This window comes from Pangasianodon hypophthalmus, chromosome 26, assembly GCF_027358585.1.
Source record: "Pangasianodon hypophthalmus isolate fPanHyp1 chromosome 26, fPanHyp1.pri, whole genome shotgun sequence".
Classification (NCBI taxonomy): domain Eukaryota; kingdom Metazoa; phylum Chordata; class Actinopteri; order Siluriformes; family Pangasiidae; genus Pangasianodon; species Pangasianodon hypophthalmus.
Window position 1 is genome coordinate 177,135 of NC_069735.1, and position 19,383 is coordinate 196,517.

The 19,383-nt window shown below is 38.4% G+C and overlaps 2 protein-coding genes across 2 annotated transcripts; both read left to right on the forward strand.

Moving 5' to 3' along the window:
• The first annotated feature begins 156 nt into the window (after window positions 1–156).
• LOC117596160 (interferon-induced protein 44-like) lies at window positions 157–7,743 on the forward strand. The gene is made up of 8 exons (XM_053230047.1): window positions 157–233; window positions 662–737; window positions 1,208–1,241; window positions 1,509–1,719; window positions 1,935–2,087; window positions 5,596–5,767; window positions 6,549–6,649; window positions 6,871–7,743. Exons 1-8 carry the CDS (start codon window positions 225–227, stop codon window positions 7,042–7,044), a joined length of 930 nt encoding a protein of 309 aa, XP_053086022.1. The 5' UTR covers window positions 157–224; the 3' UTR covers window positions 7,045–7,743.
• On the forward strand, window positions 7,394–18,213 carry LOC128317486 (interferon-induced protein 44-like). Its single transcript, XM_053229652.1, has 10 exons — window positions 7,394–7,400; window positions 9,978–10,475; window positions 11,595–11,650; window positions 11,855–11,915; window positions 12,678–12,711; window positions 12,808–13,012; window positions 13,238–13,390; window positions 15,521–15,692; window positions 16,086–16,186; window positions 16,414–18,213. The coding sequence occupies exons 1-10, from the start codon at window positions 7,394–7,396 to the stop codon at window positions 16,618–16,620; spliced, it is 1,494 nt and encodes a 497-aa protein (XP_053085627.1). The 3' UTR covers window positions 16,621–18,213.
• Window positions 18,214–19,383: the final 1,170 nt, after the last annotated feature.

The following is a 19,383-nucleotide window of genomic DNA, read 5'->3' on the forward strand; positions in this document are numbered from 1 at the left end:
CAGACACTGCATTCAGATTTCATACGTTCATCTGTTTATTATGATTGATAATTACTGTACAGGTATTTAGGTGAAATAAATATACTAGGTCTGATTCTCTGTATGTGTTTTATAATCATATCTTTTATATGTTTTATAATAAAACGTGTTTATTCACTGACGCATGTCTACACAGGACTAGAGCAACAGCGCATCTGAGGTGCCGTATATAGAAGTGCTGCATCATGCATCGGGTAAGAAAATAGACTTCTTATAGAAACAATCAGTTTTTAATCCAAACCAAAATTTTGTTAACATTTCTTACTTCCTTAAATCTTACTTCCTATATTTTTGGTCATATTCAGAGTAGAGTTAATTACTGAGGATTTAATACAGAAATTCCACACATCAATATTCAGACCTCAGATGTAACTACAGACTGAAGCACTATTCAGAGGATATGTGAGAGCTATGAAAACATGGGCGGAGTTATGACAGTCATGGAACTGAGACAGTCTCAGTTATACTTGATTCTAATCTTGAACTTTAGTAGCTTGAACTTTAGTATCTTGAACTTTAGTTTTTATTTTATTCTTAATCTTACAATATTCTTAATATTTAAAATTTGTAAAAGAGCAATGAAATTTATGCGTGATTTATACTAATTTAGCATCTTGTTTAGATGTTCAATAAGTTCTTGAGTTTCAATGGTCTAACTGAGAGCCAGGCCTACCTCCCAGCTGCAAGCCCAGGTCCTGGTAAGTACCTACAGACATATGATATTTAAGTATACTGACAAATTTACATTTACAACTTCTAAATTCTGTGCAGTCATTGTCTATAAACAACTTTCATAAAAAAAAAATACAAGCAATATAGCAATGTTCATGGCTGTCAGTAATAATAGAAGCAATGCAAAGCCACTTCAGACACACTCACAGTAAAGTTGTGCCCAAATTATATGTCCTTTATTGCACTCAGGACACTTCTGTCTAGTGTAATAAATATTTAAAAAATGAGCAATGAATTAACGATTAACAGACGCCCTTATCCAGAGGGACTTACATTTATCTCATTTATACACCTGAGCAGCTGAGGGTTAAGGGCCTCGCTCAAACATCTTAACCACTGAGCTACCACTGCCCCTATATTATATTATATTATTATTATTATTATTATTATTATTATTATTATTATTAAAATCATAATTTGATTTATTTTTTCACAGAATTTGATCACCCATGGCGGCCAGTGACATGGAGGTAAGATCAGTGACCATGTGTTTGGTGCTGAGTTCACTTAAACGCACTTACTGCTACTAAGCTCATTTAGGTGACCGCATTGTAAGGAAGCTCCTGTATTAAATAGGTTTAGTGAATGCTACAAGTGTGTTTATGTTTATTGATGAAGAGACAGCGGGGTCACAGGACGTTTATGGGCTCCAGGAGAAATAAGTATCACAGATCACAGAACTCGTAGATCATGAGTTGTTTACCGTACAAAAATCTCTTGGTTTACATCTTAAACAGTGAAGATAACAAGAGTCAGATGTTGAAAAAACTGAAGGATTTCCAGCCGAGCACTGAAGAAATCAGTGAGATTAAGATTCTGCTTCACGGCCCAATCGGAGCAGGAAAGTCGAGTTTAATCAACTCCATCAACACCGTCCTCCAAGGATACAACGCCATCGGTGCACTGGCAGATTCATCAGCTGGTAAAAGTCAGAGCTTCACTTTAAAGGTAATAACTAAACAATAAAATATTTACTGTAATGTCTTCAAGCCAGACATCCTTTCCCTGAACTTCAGTGAGCATTTGAAATGGTTTGACTTATCTAATATACTAATGTATTTAATGTAAATGTTAATATATTTCTTACTCAAGATTACACTGTTTTAGAAAATCTTCTAAAGCATAATCTTTTCATAAGATACACCTCTGTATTTTGTGTCCAGTTTAAAACGCACAGGCTGAAGAAAGATGGTCCTCGGTCTTTCTATCCTTTTGTCTTTACTGACATCATGGGTCTGGAACCAGAGAATGGAAGTGGAGTGCAGGCTGACGATATAAAAAGTATATTACTGGGTCATGTGAAAAATGGCTACACTGTAAGTTCAATCCCATCATTAATTATTATTATTTTTTGTATTCTATAGAATAAAGTATTGCAGAAATGTTATAAATATAGATGGATGATAAATGAAAAAAACAACATCAGTTTGTTTTAGTAAGATGTTGGGTCTCTACAAGCTGCCAGAACAGATTCACTGTGCTGCTGGATCCTACTGCATTTATCCAAACAGCCAATCATGTGGCAGCAGCACAATGCATAAAATCCTGCAGATGCAGGTCAAGAGCTTCAGTTAATGTTCACATCAAACCTCAGAATGAGAAAAGTGTGATCTGTTTGACTTTAACTGTGGGATGGCTGTTGGTGCCAGATGGCTGGTTCGAGTATTTCAGAAACTGCTGATCTAGAGAGATAGACTCTTCCATTCTCCATTCCACTGCTCCAGAGTCCAGTGCTGGTGCTTTACACCACTCCAGCCCAGGAGCTCCTCCATGAAACCCATTTCATGAAGCTCCCGATACATGGTTCTTGCTGATGTGCTGATTTTCTTCCAGAGCCACTTTAGAACTGTAGCGTAGTGAGTGATGTAACAGAGTATAGGCGATTTTTACTTGCTACGTGCTTCAGCACTCGGCGTTCCCGCTCTGTGAGATTGCGTGGTCTACCGCTGGGGCAGAAACATCATGAATTGACTTCTCCTATGACAGTACCATGTTTAAAGTCACTCTTTAGTATGACCCATTCTGCTGCCAGTGTTTGTCTATGGAGACTGGATGGCTATGTGTTTGATTTGATGCACCTGTTAGCAATGGGTGTGACTGAAACACCTGAACTCTATAAATTTTGGCCATATAGTATATCAGCCCAAGTAAGTGTCTGGGCTTCTACAAAGGGTACAAATTTCAAAATATAACTCTTATATGCGTTCATGAGTGCAGGGAATCTGTGAGCCTCATATAAAAGCAAGCATAATAGCTGCATTGGCAGGTGAATAAACCTGAAATCCGTCCTGCCCTATTTCCACTATATGCACTATTATAATAGCATTAATTGCACCGATTAAATTTAGGTGTCTGCCACCAAAGGTGCCATGTTCTGAGTTGTTTAACACATCTAGATGTAAATATCAGGAAATCTGAATTATCATCTCATATTCATCTTTTGATCTCAGTGTGTAGCAAAAACAAAAGAATCGGTCTTGCTGTTCCAATACTATTCAGAAGAGATATATATGGGTATATACTGTAAATGTGTGTGTGTGTGTGAATATATATATATATATGTGTATATATATATATATATATATATATATATATATATATATATATATATACACACACCTCTTGTGTAGGACCCTTGCTTGGTCTTACTGGCTGTAGACCCATTGTTGGATTATGTTTTGGATTCTGGAACTGTGGATCATTGTGGAATGGAATTGAAGTCATAATGTTTAAACCCATGACTTGATCCCTGACTCTACTCTGGATCTGTAATCTGGGTCTCTTAACCCTGTGCTCTTTGCGTATGACCCTGGCCTGTTTATTGATTCTGAGAACTGGATTTTGAAATAACTTGTTATAAAACTCCTGCAGATGGAGCATCATGATTCCTCTGAGTCTGGTCTGTTACAGCTGGTTTCTCAATATGATTTTTGATATAGCATTGGCTGTGCCATGTTTCCATTTTCAACTGAATAAAACATATAATAAATATAAGTACAATAATCAAAACTTTATAATGACATGTTTTTGTTACTCTGTGATTAGTTTGCTTATATATACGCTCTTGTGTCTCTGTGTCTTTTCTAAGTTTTGTAGATTGTATCATGCATTGCTAAGCCATATTTTCATAGTCCGCTGTTTCTTGTTTTCAGGAACAGAATGATCAATTCTCTTTGGTTTAAACAAAAGCTAATCATATGGGAGAGTGGGATATTAGTGGTAGTGATGGTCCTAACTTGGTCCCAACTGGATTGCACGCTATACAGAAAAATAAGAATGAGACATGGCTTTGCTACAGAACTGTCAAGATACATGTCCAAATCTGTCAATCAGCTCATCAACCATGACCTTTTATTTATCATCAAATAAATAAATAAATAACTTTCCTTATGATAACACATACTCTGATATCCTCCCCCAGTCCAAAGACACGCGCTGTAGACACTTCCAGAATTGTCCGTAGTGAGTGAGTGGGTGTGTGAGAGTGTGTGTGTGATTTTGTCCTGAGGGTGTCCCCTGCCTTGTGCCCCGAGTCCCCCGGGATAGACTCCAGGTTCCCCCACGACCCTGAGTAGGATAAGTGGTACAGAGAATGGATGGATGGATGATAACACATTTATCATAAGGAAAAAGGGGAGATATCAGGGTCAACTGAACTTGTAAAAACAAAAGAACACTATTCTTGAAAGTAATTTGGTGAGATGAAACTTAAAATGGAAATTTGCCACCTGTCCCACCTGGACATGGGCGGGGTTAAAAACTGTAGCGCAGCCAGCCACTAGAGGGCCTCAGAGACATTGCATCTGATCCTCAGATACTCATCCTCAGTAGAGAAAAACAGCACTGTGATTCTCATCCTTAATAATGTACCCTATTAATAGTTTTAATTATATATCTGCAGTAGAGTGCAGTATTAATAATTTGATTGATAGTGGCTCTCATACACAACAGAGGATATTATTTCTTATTAATTTAAGTGATTCTCTTCAGCAGCAGAGAGCAGTATACTTGACCGACTCATCCTCAGTAGAAACAGTATCATCAGTGAGACCAGTGCCAGCTTTTGCCTGGATCTTACCCTCTATAAGGATTAGTATCACACTCAAATGACTATCATTATTTTGAGGGACTTCATTCCCCAGAGAAAAAGGCACTTATTAAAGCACCTATTGTAAGGGCCGCTCTGAGTTTGTGCTGTCTGGGGAATAGGTCAGGAAGTGTTACGAACCCTCATGACTTACATGATGATATTCAGTATATTTCTACAGACTCTGTTCTTGAATATCTCATGTGTAAGTGGACCAAGCTTATGTGTTTATTAAAGAACTTTTTTGGTGTTGACTAAATTTCCCAAACCTACCTAGTTCCTCACTTACAATGTAGGTCACTCTGTTTGAGAAGAACAGCCAGAGGATGAGTGTGAGGTCACGTCACACCAGGCTACATTGTGTACTATTAGTATTACTAGTACTTAAATACTAAATAAATATGTGGGAAAACATAACTAGTTCTGGAAGGAAAACAGCCTGGTGGTGCTTTAGTCACAGAACTACGATTACATGCACAGTTACTGTCACGCCACTGCAAGGTTTGGAGCAAAATGCAGGCAGATATTAGAAGCAACAAAAGATGCTTATTGGACACTAAAAACAGGAAACTAAAAAGCCATAAGGGGCAAAAAAAAAAAGGTAGTAGTAGGTGAGTAGTAGTAGATAAAAGCATCAGGTGTAGCAGGGATCAGTTGTGTGTGCAGCTCCCTCTGCTGGCTGATGTGTGACACCTAACAAGTTTTGCCTATTTTTCACCCTATTTTTGCTTTTTCAGTTCAATCCTGTAAAACCCATTGATAAAGGCGACCCGAAGTACATCAGCAACCCCAGCCTGAAAGACAAAGTGCACTGTCTGGTGAGTGTTCTACCAGCGGACAAAATCTCCCTCATGAGTGAGGACGTTATCCAGAAAATGAGAGCTGTTCGGGAAAAAGCTCGTGACTTGGGTGAGTTTTCACATACACTATAAGGACAAAAGTATGTGCACCCCTGACCATCACACCCAAACCCATAAACGTCTCTGTATGCTGTAACATTACAGTTTCCCTTCACTGGAACTAAGAGACTCAAACCTGTTCCAGCATGACAATGCCCCTGTGCACAAAGCCAGCTCCATGAAGACATGGTGTGTGAAGGTTGGAGTGGAAGAACTCGAGTGTCCTGCACAGAGCCCTGACCTCAACCCCACTGAACACCTTTGGGATGAACTGGAACACTGACTGAACCCCAGACCTCCTCGACATCCCAACATCAGCGCCTGACCTCACTAATGCTCTTGTAGCTGAATGAACACAAATCCCCACAGCCACGCTCCAACATCTAGTGGAAAGCTTCCCAGAAGAGTGGAGCTCATTATAACAGCAAACACACGGGGAATAAATCTGGAATGAGATGAGTGTGATGTTCAGGGGCGCACATACCTTTGGCCATACTTTTCTGCACCTTAGATTTTTCTTAATACATGAGACTGTATTTTTGCACATAATTACTGTTAATATATGTTGAACATTATAACTTTGTCTAGTACTTCAATGTCCTTTGCTGCTGTAGCACCCAAATTTCCCCTTTTCAATAAATCAATAAATACATCTATCTATCTATCTATCTATCTATCTATCATATAGTGTATTTATGAGATATGGTTACCTACATGACCATTACTATGATGTGCTATTACCATAGCTAGATTCCAGAGATAAATTGTTTGTGTTTCTGGTGATTCAACAGAGATTCCTCAAGTGGTCGTCATGTCGATGGTGGATAAAGCATGCCCTCTGGTTAAGGAGAACCTGAGTAAGATCTACACCAGCAAAAAAATTAAAGAGAAGGTGAGAACAACAGCAACAGCCATCTCTTCCTCCTTTTATTTCCTGCCTGTAGGTCTCCAAGCTACTCCATGATATTTTCCAGCACCAGAGAACTTTTTAACATGCATATGCTTTTTTATTAACCTTTAACTTTGTGTATATTTTAAATGCTGATAAAACCATGACTCCTAACCCCAGTTCCTCAAATATAATATAAACCATGTTGTATCTGTTTATTTTAGATGGAGGAGTGCAGTCATAAACTGGGAGTCCCGATGAACTGCATCTTTCCTGTGCTGAACTACCATGAGCAGGTTACCAACGACACGGACATGGATCTTCTGATTCTCATGGCGATGACTGACATCATTAGATTCGCCAATGACTATGTTGAAGACCAGGTTTACAGTGAATAAGTTCCTCATGTGTCCTGTTCAGTCTCCAGCAGAGAAGCTTCAGGAATTCACAATATAAACAGAGATGTACTTTATTAAAACAGCATGCTTGATTTTCTCACTTTATTATGCAGTTATTAAACTGTATTCTCTTTACCACTTGTATTATTAGTTTAATGAAGATCACTTTAAGAATGAATTTTCCTATATTGCTATACTAATAAGATGGATGTAATTAATGGGAGACAGTAATCTGGAGTAATCTTTGTCTATTGTCATTATGGTATTATGGCTTTATATAGATCATTGTCACATGGATGCCAGAATAATGTCTCACTACATTTCCCTGAATACAGCGTGGCCTACAAACATGGCTGGTGAGGACTACAACACCCAGACTCTCTTACATTCACACTCAGCATGTTACTGATCTCACACCTGGACTCAATCACCTGCACAGCAGCACAGAGTTTGAAAGGTCTCTCAGTTCACACATGCATTGCGAAGTATATGCTCTGTGTCAGTTTGTACCAGTCTATACCAAGCCTTTCGATCCTGTGATAGTCTTCCTTGACAGTTTTTTAAAATCTTCTGGTTTTCTTGTTTGTTCTGGCCTGCCCTAGTTTCAGTTGTTTCCTCATCTCCTGACCCTTTGCTTGTTTTTTGACATTGCTTTTGGATTACGTCTCTGTTTACTACGCTTAATAAAACCATTGAGTATCTGCACTTGTGTCCTCATCAGCTTCCTGACAGTCATATTTGTTTTGTAAAAATTTCTAATTTAATTGTAAAAGTGATATTTAATGAATTCGTTCTGATGAGTGTCAGATAAATAAACAGCAGCAAAGGCAGTTTTGTATGATTTTTGCATTTGGAGGAATTAGGGAAGAAAATTCAGTGGTATTTGGTGAGTTAATGGTTTTAATATGTGTTCATTTAGTAAGTAATTACATTCACAATGTACATTCACAACATCCACAAAGTCAGAGAGCCTGAGTTTTAAGCCTGCACTTTAAATCAGGAAAATACCATTTTGGAATTTCACAAAACTTAAGTGAAGGAATGTTTATTTAGATCAACAATGTTTCTTGTCAGGTTTTAACCTTCTAACCCGTCCAGCAGAATCTTATTCTTTCTTCACCATTTCTGGCAGTATTTTTATTTACTGCTTAGTTTGTGTAGTAAATGCAGCAGCCTGCACTCTCTGTACAGATCACAGTCATCAACACACACTCTCACACAAACCCACACACTCACCGCAGCGGAGACGTTGCTGCAGCTAACACTGAAAACACCACAAACACAGAGCTGGTGATTACAAAGAGCCGTGTGTGTGATTACAGGAATATTGCGTTATAATAACTGCACAATGCAGTATCGTGATTTTCAGTTATGGTCATTAGATAATGTAGATAATATGTAAGGAATAAGGAACAGTTGGGGTTGTGTTATAGGAAAATAATGAACAATGGAGGCACAAATAAAATTACCAAGATTACAATTTTTTTAATTATAAAAAAAATCACATCATACTTTTTTTTCATTTATAGTTACATTTAATCTTGTGGAACGTCAGTGAAACAAGTTCCTGTTCCATAAACATTTAGTCAAATATAAAAATCCATGTAGATAATTTTTAATAATCAACTTTATTGATTATTCAGTCGAGCTCTAGTCCTCAATCTCCAGTACTACTTACTGGAGAACTCTATCACGCTGTACTCAGACCACGCTCCCCTGCAGTGGTGGCGGAAAACTCCTTGGTACCTGCTGTTAGGCTTTCACAGTGATCCTCAGGACAGGGAAGCAAATGGTACTACACAACTTTCTCCCTCGTCAAGAGGCGGTCAGTCACAGGCCAGATGGCTCCTGGGCATGCAGTGGGTGGAGACGTGTGTGATTTTAATGCTCTTGATAATTCATATTCATAAATGTTAGGTTTCTTTTAAGATGTATCAATTTTTTCCCCCAATGGAAGACTCCAAGCCTTCCCAAAAAGGGTCTCCAAGACTCTGTCTCTTCTCTAATCTCTCTCTCTCTCTCTCTCTCTCTCTCTGTTGATCTACACATGCTACTCCTGAGATAGCAGTGATCCTGACCCCTTCTGCTCTCCGGACCTGCCTGATCCATCCTGATGCCCTACTTCTGGTTGGAGTTCTCGTCACTTGGAAACCACTCGCTGCTGCTGAGGATGGCCCACACGGATGGTACCACTTAGAAGCTTTGGACTGAAACTGATACAAAGTTTTGCTACGATGACTTAGGACTAAAATTGCTATGATTGCTTTAGGACTGCAATTCCCACGAACAGTTTTGCACTTAATCTCCATCAGTGAACAGCTGATAACCTCAAAAAAACAGACTTCATGTGAAACCTGTGATGAATTTCCTGGTTGCACAACTGCACTATTTGTCCATGTAGTACACAGTTATAGAGGGAATGATTTATAATCGCACTATCCGTGTCACCCAGATGAGGATGGTTCCCTTTGAGTCTGGTTCCTCTCAAGGTTTCTTCCTCATATCATCTCAGGGAGATTTTCCTCACCACCGTCGCTTCTGACTCACTCATTAGGAATAAATTTATACAATTAAAATGTATATCCTGAATTTATATATTTCCGTAAAGCTGCTTCCTGACAATGTCCACTGTTAAAAGCGCTAAACAAACTTAAAAGTGTAAATAAATATTAAGTTGAAAGCTTATATATATCACATATACAATATTCTCATCTTTTTTCTTTACCATGGTAACAACTTTCATAACATTCAGATATAATCTTACAATTCGACTCTTGAAATATTAATTGAAACTGCTGATTAAGTTTTATACAACAGGCATTATTTTGGATCATGAGATTTATGCAAGAATTATTGCAGCCCTGTGAAAGTGAAAGTAAGATTATATACCTGAGTTACACCCAAGTCCAGTTTTATATCCAGCACTTCTTCAGTGACGCAGACTCACACAGCTGGAGCAGCAGCACAGAGGGTCAGCTCTACAGGTACAGCTCTACAGGTACAGCTCTACAGGGTCAGCTCTACAGGTACAGCTCTACAGGGTCAGCTCTACAGGGTCAGCTCTACAGGGTCAGCTCTACAGGTACAGCTCTACAGGGTCAGCTCTACAGGGTCAGCTCTACAGCCGGAGCAGCAGCACACAGGGTCAGCTCTACAGGGTCAGCTCTACAGGTACAGCTCTACAGGGTCAGCTCTACAGGTACAGCTCTACAGGTACAGCTCTACAGGTACAGCTCTACAGGTACAGCTCTACAGGGTCAGCTCTACAGCCGGAGCAGCAGCACACAGGGTCAGTTCTACAGGGTCAGCTCTACAGGGTCAGCTCTACAGGGTCAGCTCTACAGGTACAGCTCTACAGGGTCAGCTCTACAGGGTCAGCTCTACAGGGTCAGCTCTACAGGGTCAGCTCTACAGCCGGAGCAGAGGAGAAGGTAAGTGAAAGGAAGACTTCATTCTGTAGCACTGAACATTAATTTATACTTATTTAGAATTATAAACCTGTTTATATTTTAAACATTTATATTAGATTTAACATTTCTCAGTCCTAAATGTTCCTACTTATTGAATATATTAGAATACCATGACTATGTTTCGGCCCTGGCCAGGAATAAGGTTTGTCTCCCTTTGTCTCTCGCTTACAATTTAAACAAATCAAGAAGATTAAAAAATTGAAAAAGAAATTTTAAATTAAATTTGAATTTTACAATCTACATAACCTAAAAGCTGGATATGAAATGTGAAAAGGATGTGAAAGAGTTTGGAGGCAGTTATAAAGATATAACACTTAAACATACAACATGTAAAGAATGCAAATCCAAGGCAAGTACAAGCTCAACATACTTGAATATTTGAATATTTATTTGAATAATTTGATCATGTTTGTTGTGATAATAATGACGCATTCATGAACCCTAACACCAAACATGTTGTTGGTATAAACAGAAAGAGAAAAAGAAAAATATCATGGTTTAAACTGGAATTCCTCTTGTCCCTGTCACTGGGATGCAGAGCAGCTGCTTCGCTTTTGCTCATTTTGCATTAATACATTTCTAATTATGTGAAAGGTGTGGTTATTCCTCCTACACCAGTTTCAACATAGCCTAAAAGCTGGTCAGAGGAGGTCCTGCCATGGCCAGGTCTTTATCTTTATAGATCAACAGCTCAGTTTACAGACGCCCCACCTCTTCCACAAACATGAAACTACATGGAACTGTAGAAAAGGTGACAAACAAGTCTAGCACAAACGACAGCTCCACCTTTAGAGCCACCACGAAGGACCACAAACATTCTGAAAGCATGTCCTGTTTTCTTACTGACAGATGTTGATTACAGCTGTTCTTATTTCAGGTTTTATAACAGCAATTCTGTGTCTTTAGTGTTTCAGACAAAATAATGAATAATAAATACTGTAAAATAATTGCATCTGTTTATTATGATTGATTATTACTGTTCAAGTGTCAAGGTGAAATAAATATCTGCGTCTGATTCTCTGTATGTGTTTTATAATCAGTTTATTATATATGTTTATTCTGTGACACATTCGTACACAGAATTAGAGCAACAACAGGTTGAGGTGCAGCTCACAGAAGCCAGCGTCATGCATCGGGTAAGAAAATGGATTACTAATAGAAACAATAACAGTTCTTAATCCAAACCAGTAAGTTACGCTTTGTTAACATCGCTCACTTCCTAAATGATCATACTTTATGAGTATTTCATAATACAGTGACAATATTACAATGTTCTATATTTAAATCTAGTACAAACAAAAATCTACGCTTATTTTATACTGATATTGCATCTTGCTCAGTTCCTTAAAGCCATGAGTTTGAAAGATCAACTGCAGAGACATGCCCCAAGCCCAGATCCTGGTGAGTTATTTCAGAAACCGGATATAAAATCGCTAATAGTGACAACTTTAACTTTACTATTAACACCCAGGCATTTAAATCTGACATGTTGCACTGGTTTTTCTTGTTAAATATTTAATATCTAAATTTTATTGAAAGAAGCAATACACATAATAATAATAATAATAATAATAATAATAACAACAGAAAAGGGGGAGTTTGCAATGGGATCTTCAAAAAGCACACAGTTTGATGGTCTGGTGTCCCCTTTTGGCCATGAACTTGTTTATAACTTGTTTATAAAAAAATTTGGTGTTGTTAAATAAACAGTGATGTAAACAGCTCAATTCTTTAGTCACAGGCTTAATATTTTTTGCAGAAGCAAGTGGGTAAATAATATTCTCGTAAAGAAAATTAAGACATTAAAATGTTGTAAAATTAAAGGCAACATTTTTTTTCATATTGTCAGGAATTGATAGTAGAGACTAGGAAAGACTAGGAAACATGATCGAGAAATAACGAGGCTAGACAACAACATGAACATGATACGCATTAAATTCAACAACAACTAAATCCCGATAAGGAGTGCAATACAATACATCACTTAAATACCAGAAAACAAATGAGATTCAGGTGCTCGTGGTTGTGTGACATGGTGCGTGCAGTGAACATGCGAGGTGCAATGGCTGATGGTTGCTGTAGTCCAGCGCCGTGTCCGCGCTACCACAACACATATTTTTTCATTGGCATTTAATATTTAATTCAATTTAACTTTCTTCACAGAATTTGATCATCCATGGCGGGAAGTGACATGGGGGTAAGAACAATGACTACAAATAGACACTATCATTGTGTGCTTGAAGCCTAAATTAATAGATCACAAGAAGTTGTTTACTGTTTACTTAATAAATAGTGAGAATAAGAAGAATGAGATGTTGAGGAAACTGAAGGATTTCCAGCCAGGCACTGCAGAAGTCCGTGAGCTGAAGATTCTGCTTCACGGCCCAATCGGAGCAGGAAAGTCGAGTTTAATCAACTCCATCAACACCGTCCTCCAAGGATACAACACCGCCGGTGCACTGGCAGCTTCATCAGCTGGTAAAAGCTTCACCATAGAGGTAATAACTAAAACCATAAAAAAAAGTTACTGCAAGTCTAAAGTCTAAAGCTCAACTTCCTAAACCTCTGTCAATTGTTCTGATGTTTTGATCTTATCTAAGATGCTACTGTTGTATTTAGCTAGATATAATCTGACTCAAGTTTACAATGTTTTAGAAAATCTTTAAAAAAAAAAAAAAAAAAAAAACTTAAAATAAGATACACTCTTGAATTTTTTTTTTCAGTTTAAATATCACAGGCTGAAGAAAGATGGATCTGGATCTTTCTATCCGTTTGCCTTTGCTGACATCATGGGTCTGGAACCAGAGGATTTAAATGGAGTGCAGACTGAAGATATAGTCAAAATATTACAGGGTCATGTGAAAGGTGGCTACACTGTAAGTTCATTACTTATAATGATGTTTTGGATTCTGTAGATCAGGAGTGTCAAACTCAAATTCTGCCTGGACCACATCAGCATTTTTATGAGACCCTCATGGGCTTTAATCAAAGTCAGTCATGAGAAACAACATTAGCTAAACAGGATGATGCATTTTTCCTGTTTCTGTTTGAAAGCTACTGGGCAGATAACTGCACGATAATCACAGAGATATGGAGGTGAGAGTCGGTGAAGTAGCTGCTGGAGAACTGTCATAAATGTATTTTATGGCAATGTTATTAATATGGAAATATTGTTTGAAATATTGTTCCTTAAATGATTAAATAACAAATTTGTGTCATCAGAGCTCCTACTGCTGTCTGACTTCCACCTTAAATATACGAGCGTGTCACACTTACCAGTTTAATTGTACAGACGTAATTTCTGGTTACGTCACGTAACACATGACTCACTGTTACATGCGAGTGTGACTTACATCAAGCGCAGCAAACGGCCTGTATTCAGACCCCAGTAGAAACCAGAGTTCCACATATACACACACATCGACTAATTCATCAATGAATGGCACTGGATACCCATTACATTTAGACACTGCATTCAAAATGGGCTGACCTGTCTGCCTTGGGAACCAGGATGATGGAGCTGGACCATTTCTATATGGTTTTCTATGAGATTAGTGAGACCAGGAGGAGTATAGACACATCAGAAAACTCTGTGAGAGGTAGTCTCTACAGGGTGGTCTAAGCACAGGGTGGTTAACTTCTGGTTCCAGCTAATCCGTCTCAGGAATCACCATCACCACATCCACAGGGACTGCCTGTCTCCATGGTTTTAGGATGTTGAGGTGATATATTTATAAGGCATTGCCTATATATGTTCACTTGATCTCATGGCCAACTTCTCTGAGTCGCTGGGTGACCTTTGACCTTTGTGAGTATGGAACTCGACGTGAGTAATAATATGTGCTTCTCCAGGTGAAAGCTGACATAGCTGGGCACCGCTATTATACAGCCAGGATTACTGTTCTTGAGGCTGTAGCAAATTCTCCTTAAAGATCCCTCTTCCCAATTTTCACACATGATGCCTAAGACACCAGGGGCTTGCACCCATGTAGTAATTATAGTAATTGCACCCCTATAGTATGTATAATAACTTCTGAATCAAGTTTTAAGCATTTGATTAAAATTGTTCAACTGATTTTGCAGATGGTAAATGCTGGTAAGAATTGATTTAATCTCCAATAATTCCCACCAAATGCCCTTTCACCCCCATAATTAATAAATAAGAGCTTTAAATCTATAAGTGGCTGATGTGCAGCCTGGGGTAAAGTTTTGTCTTGGCTTGATGCATGCTGACCTCACATTATTTTGCATTATTATGTTCGTTATTGTTGGTTTCCCAGTGTACATGTCACCCCTGTTCTGTTGTATATTTATGTATTCATGTCAGGTGGCAGATACGGATGGGAGTTAGAGCCCTCGATGGCCATGTTTGTAGGCTGCATGGTGTTATGGGTACTGTAGTTGGACGCCGATTCTGGCATGGACATGACAATTCAATAATAATAATAATAATAAGTACAGATTAATCTCCTTGTCTCACAAGTAAAAGCTCTGGGGCTAAAAGTCAATCACTTATTCCAGACCCTGGTGGAATCCTACTTAGTTGTGGAACCTCAGTTACTTATGTAACCAATTTTTCCTATTTTTCTGGTTTATTCAGCAAAAATGACATCACTTTTGAAAGTATATTTTCATTTCTCACTCTCATAATGTCCCCTAGTTATCACTGTAGTCACTGAATAATTAAGAAATTATTTTGCGTTTTACCTCCTTGTCCTGTCTCCGCCGCACTTCGTGATATGCATGCCACCTGATTGAGCCCAGCTGTTTTATGTTTATGAAGTCTCTTCGGTTAATGTGTATTACCGAGCCTATGTTTTTCGTGTTCCCTTTCTTTTTTTCTTGGCATTTTGGATTATCCTTTTCTGACATTGTCATTTTCATCACTGTTCTTGACTGGCTCTCACTGCCGGTTAGAAATAAGGCGTATTTATATATATTGCACTTTGATAAGTAATATTTAGTCTCATGCACATTTAAAGGAAATCTTATTTTTGGTCTTTCAGTTCAATCCTTTTAAACCAATTGATAAAGGCGACCCGAAGTACATCAGCAACCCCAGGCTGAAAGACAAAGTGCACTGTCTGGTGAGTGTTCTACCAGGGGACAAAATCTCCATCATTACTGATGAAGTCATCCAGAAAATGAGAGCTGTTCGGGAAAAAGCTCGTGGCTTAGGTGAGTGTATATGCACAGAGATATGGTCATATACAGTGTGTTGCAAACTGTGTTATTAAACACACTACATTAAATCCCTGATCAGTAATAGTTTCATTTACAATAACAACTTTAGATGCAAGAGATTTAATATTAAACAATCCTAGCTTCAGATCAAATGCACTGGCTCTCTATTTGGGTTGATCTAATTTAATGTTAATTAGTTTGCTAAAACAAACTAACGGTAGTAGATGAACGGTTTAACGTGTTTGTCTGCTCCCTGGCCTTGGTTCCAACTGTGAATGATTAAATAGGCCTGATCTGAGTCTATGAGCTGTTAGCCTTCATCTTTAGGATCAAAGCTAGATTCTGTACAGGATAAACACGTTGTTTGTGTTTCTGGTGATTCATCAGGGATTCCTCAAGTCATCATCATGTCGGTGGTTGACAGAGTCTGTCCTCTGGTTAAGGAGAACCTGCGTAAGATCTACACCAGCAGAAAAATTAAAGAGAAGGTGAGAACAACAGCAACAGCCATCTCTTCCTCCTTTTATTTCCTGCCTGTAGGTCTCCCATCTACTCCATGATATTTTCCAGCACCAGAGAACATTTTAACAGGCATATTCTTTTTTTCTGTTAATCCTTAACTTTGTGGATAAATGAAATATAAATGAAACTGCATGGATGTGACTCCTAACCTGATTTCATCAAATATAAGATGTGTTATTTTTGTTTATCTTAGATGGAGGAGTGCAGTCATAAACTGGGAATCCCGATGAACTGCATCTTTCCTGTGCTGAACTACCATGAGCAGGTTACCAACGACACGGACATGGATCTTCTGATTCTCATGGTGATGACTGACATCATTAGATTCGCCAATGACTATGTTGAAGACCAGGTTTACAATGTCAATGACTATGTTGAAAACCAGGTTTACAATGAATAATTTCCCCCATGAGTGTTGATCAATCTCCAACAGAAAAGCAACGTAGAACTTGATAGTTTCAGGAATTCACAATAGAGACAGGAATGTGATAGAAACTATTAAAATAGCACATTTAATCTTTTCACTTTATTAGATGAGATGAATGTAGAGTATATTTATCTGTGATGTGATAGGTGTGGGAAAATTGCCACTCATCCTTTTTGTTATTCTCTTTACTACATGTATTTTTGGTTTAATAAAGATCACTGGAGTAAGTTTTACTATAATCATTATGGGCTTTTGTAGTAGGACCCTATGTGTGTGCATATACATTGACATGGGACGTAATTATGGACATTTGATGGAGCTTCAGGGCTCACATTACACTTCACCAGTACTTTTCTTTGTGCACTTTTCAAAATGCAACAGAAACACAAACCAAAATGCCATCAATACTTCACAGCTTTCACCCAATGACTGTATATATGGAGTGGGTTGTAACAAAGTGAAGCTAAAATATCTCAGGCCCTCTAGCGGCTGCTGCAGTACAATTTTTAAACCCTGCCTATTACCATGTTAGTCAATAGGACACGTAGCAATTTTTAAGTTACATTTTAAGTTACAGCTCCACAAATTATTTTCAGGAATAATGTTCTATCTTTTTTACAAGCTTTTTGACCATGATATCTCCCTAATATTTTTCCTTATGATAAATAGTTTCATCAGAGTCATTTGGAGATAAATAAAAGGGTGTGGTTAATGAGGAGACAGGTTTGGACATAACAGTCAAGCCTCGTGAATATGCACACGTTTTCCAACACGGATCTGAAGCTCTTGACACTTCCCTAACAAAGCCATGTCCTGTTCTGCTGTAAACTGTTCTAACAGACCCTCAGTGGGGAGTTCTTAGCAGGTTTTCCGTGTATGTTGCTCATTTTGATATCTCAGTTGTAGCTTGTTGTACTGATATTATAACTAGCAAACCAACATGAGTGAACAAAGTGATGGCATAAACCAAGGCACCGAACAATAGCTAAATTTCATAAGAATTTATGATTGACTGTAAGACCTAGCGAACACTCAAGGTAGCTTGCTAAGGATAACTAGTCATTCCTTTTAAATTGATTCCACCCTCAGAAGGACAGGAGCACAAGAGTTCAATTCAGATAGGTAACAGATAGAAGACCTTTCTGTTACATAGAGTGTTTTTGGTGAACTGGGATATTTGGATGCTGTCACCCCCTCATGTCTGCGTGACCTTCTGGCTCTCTTTTAGTTATGCTGTCATAGCTAGTCAATGTGCATCCTCTTAAACCATTACAGGACAAGAGCATACCTACTGCAGTGTAATAACACACAACTGAAAACCATCACATGTTACCCGCTAGGACGACCTGCCTCCACTCTCCATCCGCAGCTGATTACTGCCACAGTTTCATATATATATATTAAATGTTAACATTTTTAATTTCAGTGTAAAAAATGATACTGTACATTTACTGCATTCTGATCAGTACACTAAGAAAAGTAAATGCAACAACAAATACAGAATGGTTTTGAACGTTTTTCTTTGACTCTTTATAGCTATTAGGGGTGGAAAAAAACGGACTGATTTTTCTTTGCTCATGTTTTACCTGTATTAAGAAATCCAGTTGAGGAGCACCCACGAGTGTCTGTCTCTGTCTCTAGACTTTAATAAATCTGATTCTTGACTTTGGTGAGTAGATTTTTGTGTTAGGGCTGGGATTTGAACGCAGGTCAGCAGCGTGAAGCTCTATCCATGAAGCACAGGAGAAGTGAGGAACCCAGCAAGGATGAGCTGAAATGTCATTAAAGTTCCAAAAGAGTTTAAAAAAACTCCAAATCAAAAATATAAACAAAAATAGCTCCACAGTGAGAAGGCAAAAAACAAAAGGTAAAGGTTATCCACAAAGTTCAGTCAATAAATTCAAAGAAATAATATGAAATAAATATGAAAATCACAATGAAAAATATTTCCTCAAAGAAGTAGTCCAATAGAGATAGATTCTCAAGGCAAAAGGTAAAAATCACAAAAACTTTTCAATAATCCAACAGGCAAGAACAACAGTTTTACTTACAAGTGACATGAGAGGCTGGCCTTAGCACAACTAAACACCAAGCAAAGAAACTAAGATAGAAGGCAACTTAAATACACACAAGGGAATGAGACACAAGCGATGCATTAGGTGGAAATACAACTCCTCCTAGTGTTGGAGAATGGAAAGATTTAAGGTGGAAGTTTGATGGGTTTATTCCCCATGGCCCAAAGTTCTTCCATCCAGGGCTGTTACCACAAGAGGAGAGGAGAGGGAGTCAGAAGGAATCTGGAGATTCTCAGCTAGGGAAAAATCCACAAACTTACCAGCCATGCCTGAATCCACCAAGGCCTGGAGCTCGTATTGTTGGTTATTCCAGGAGAGCATGGCTGGTAGATACAGTCCTGAGTTGGAGGGTAGTAACTCCAGTCACAGTTCTCAACTGACTGCAGTTGTATTTTCTCAACAGGAACTGGGTGACCTCACATCTTGGGATTTACAGGGGGGTATGGAGATGGACTTGTGGCTCAAGTCCCTCTCCCTGAGTCGACTGTCCAAACGAACTGCCAGTTCTATGAAGGACTTGAGCAAAGAAACTAAGAAAGAGGGCAACTTAAATACACACAAGGAAATGAGACACAGGTGACAGCAATAACACTAATAACAGACAGAGGGAACACAACACGAGGGAAAAATGAGGACTCTAGTGGCCAGAACACAGAATAGC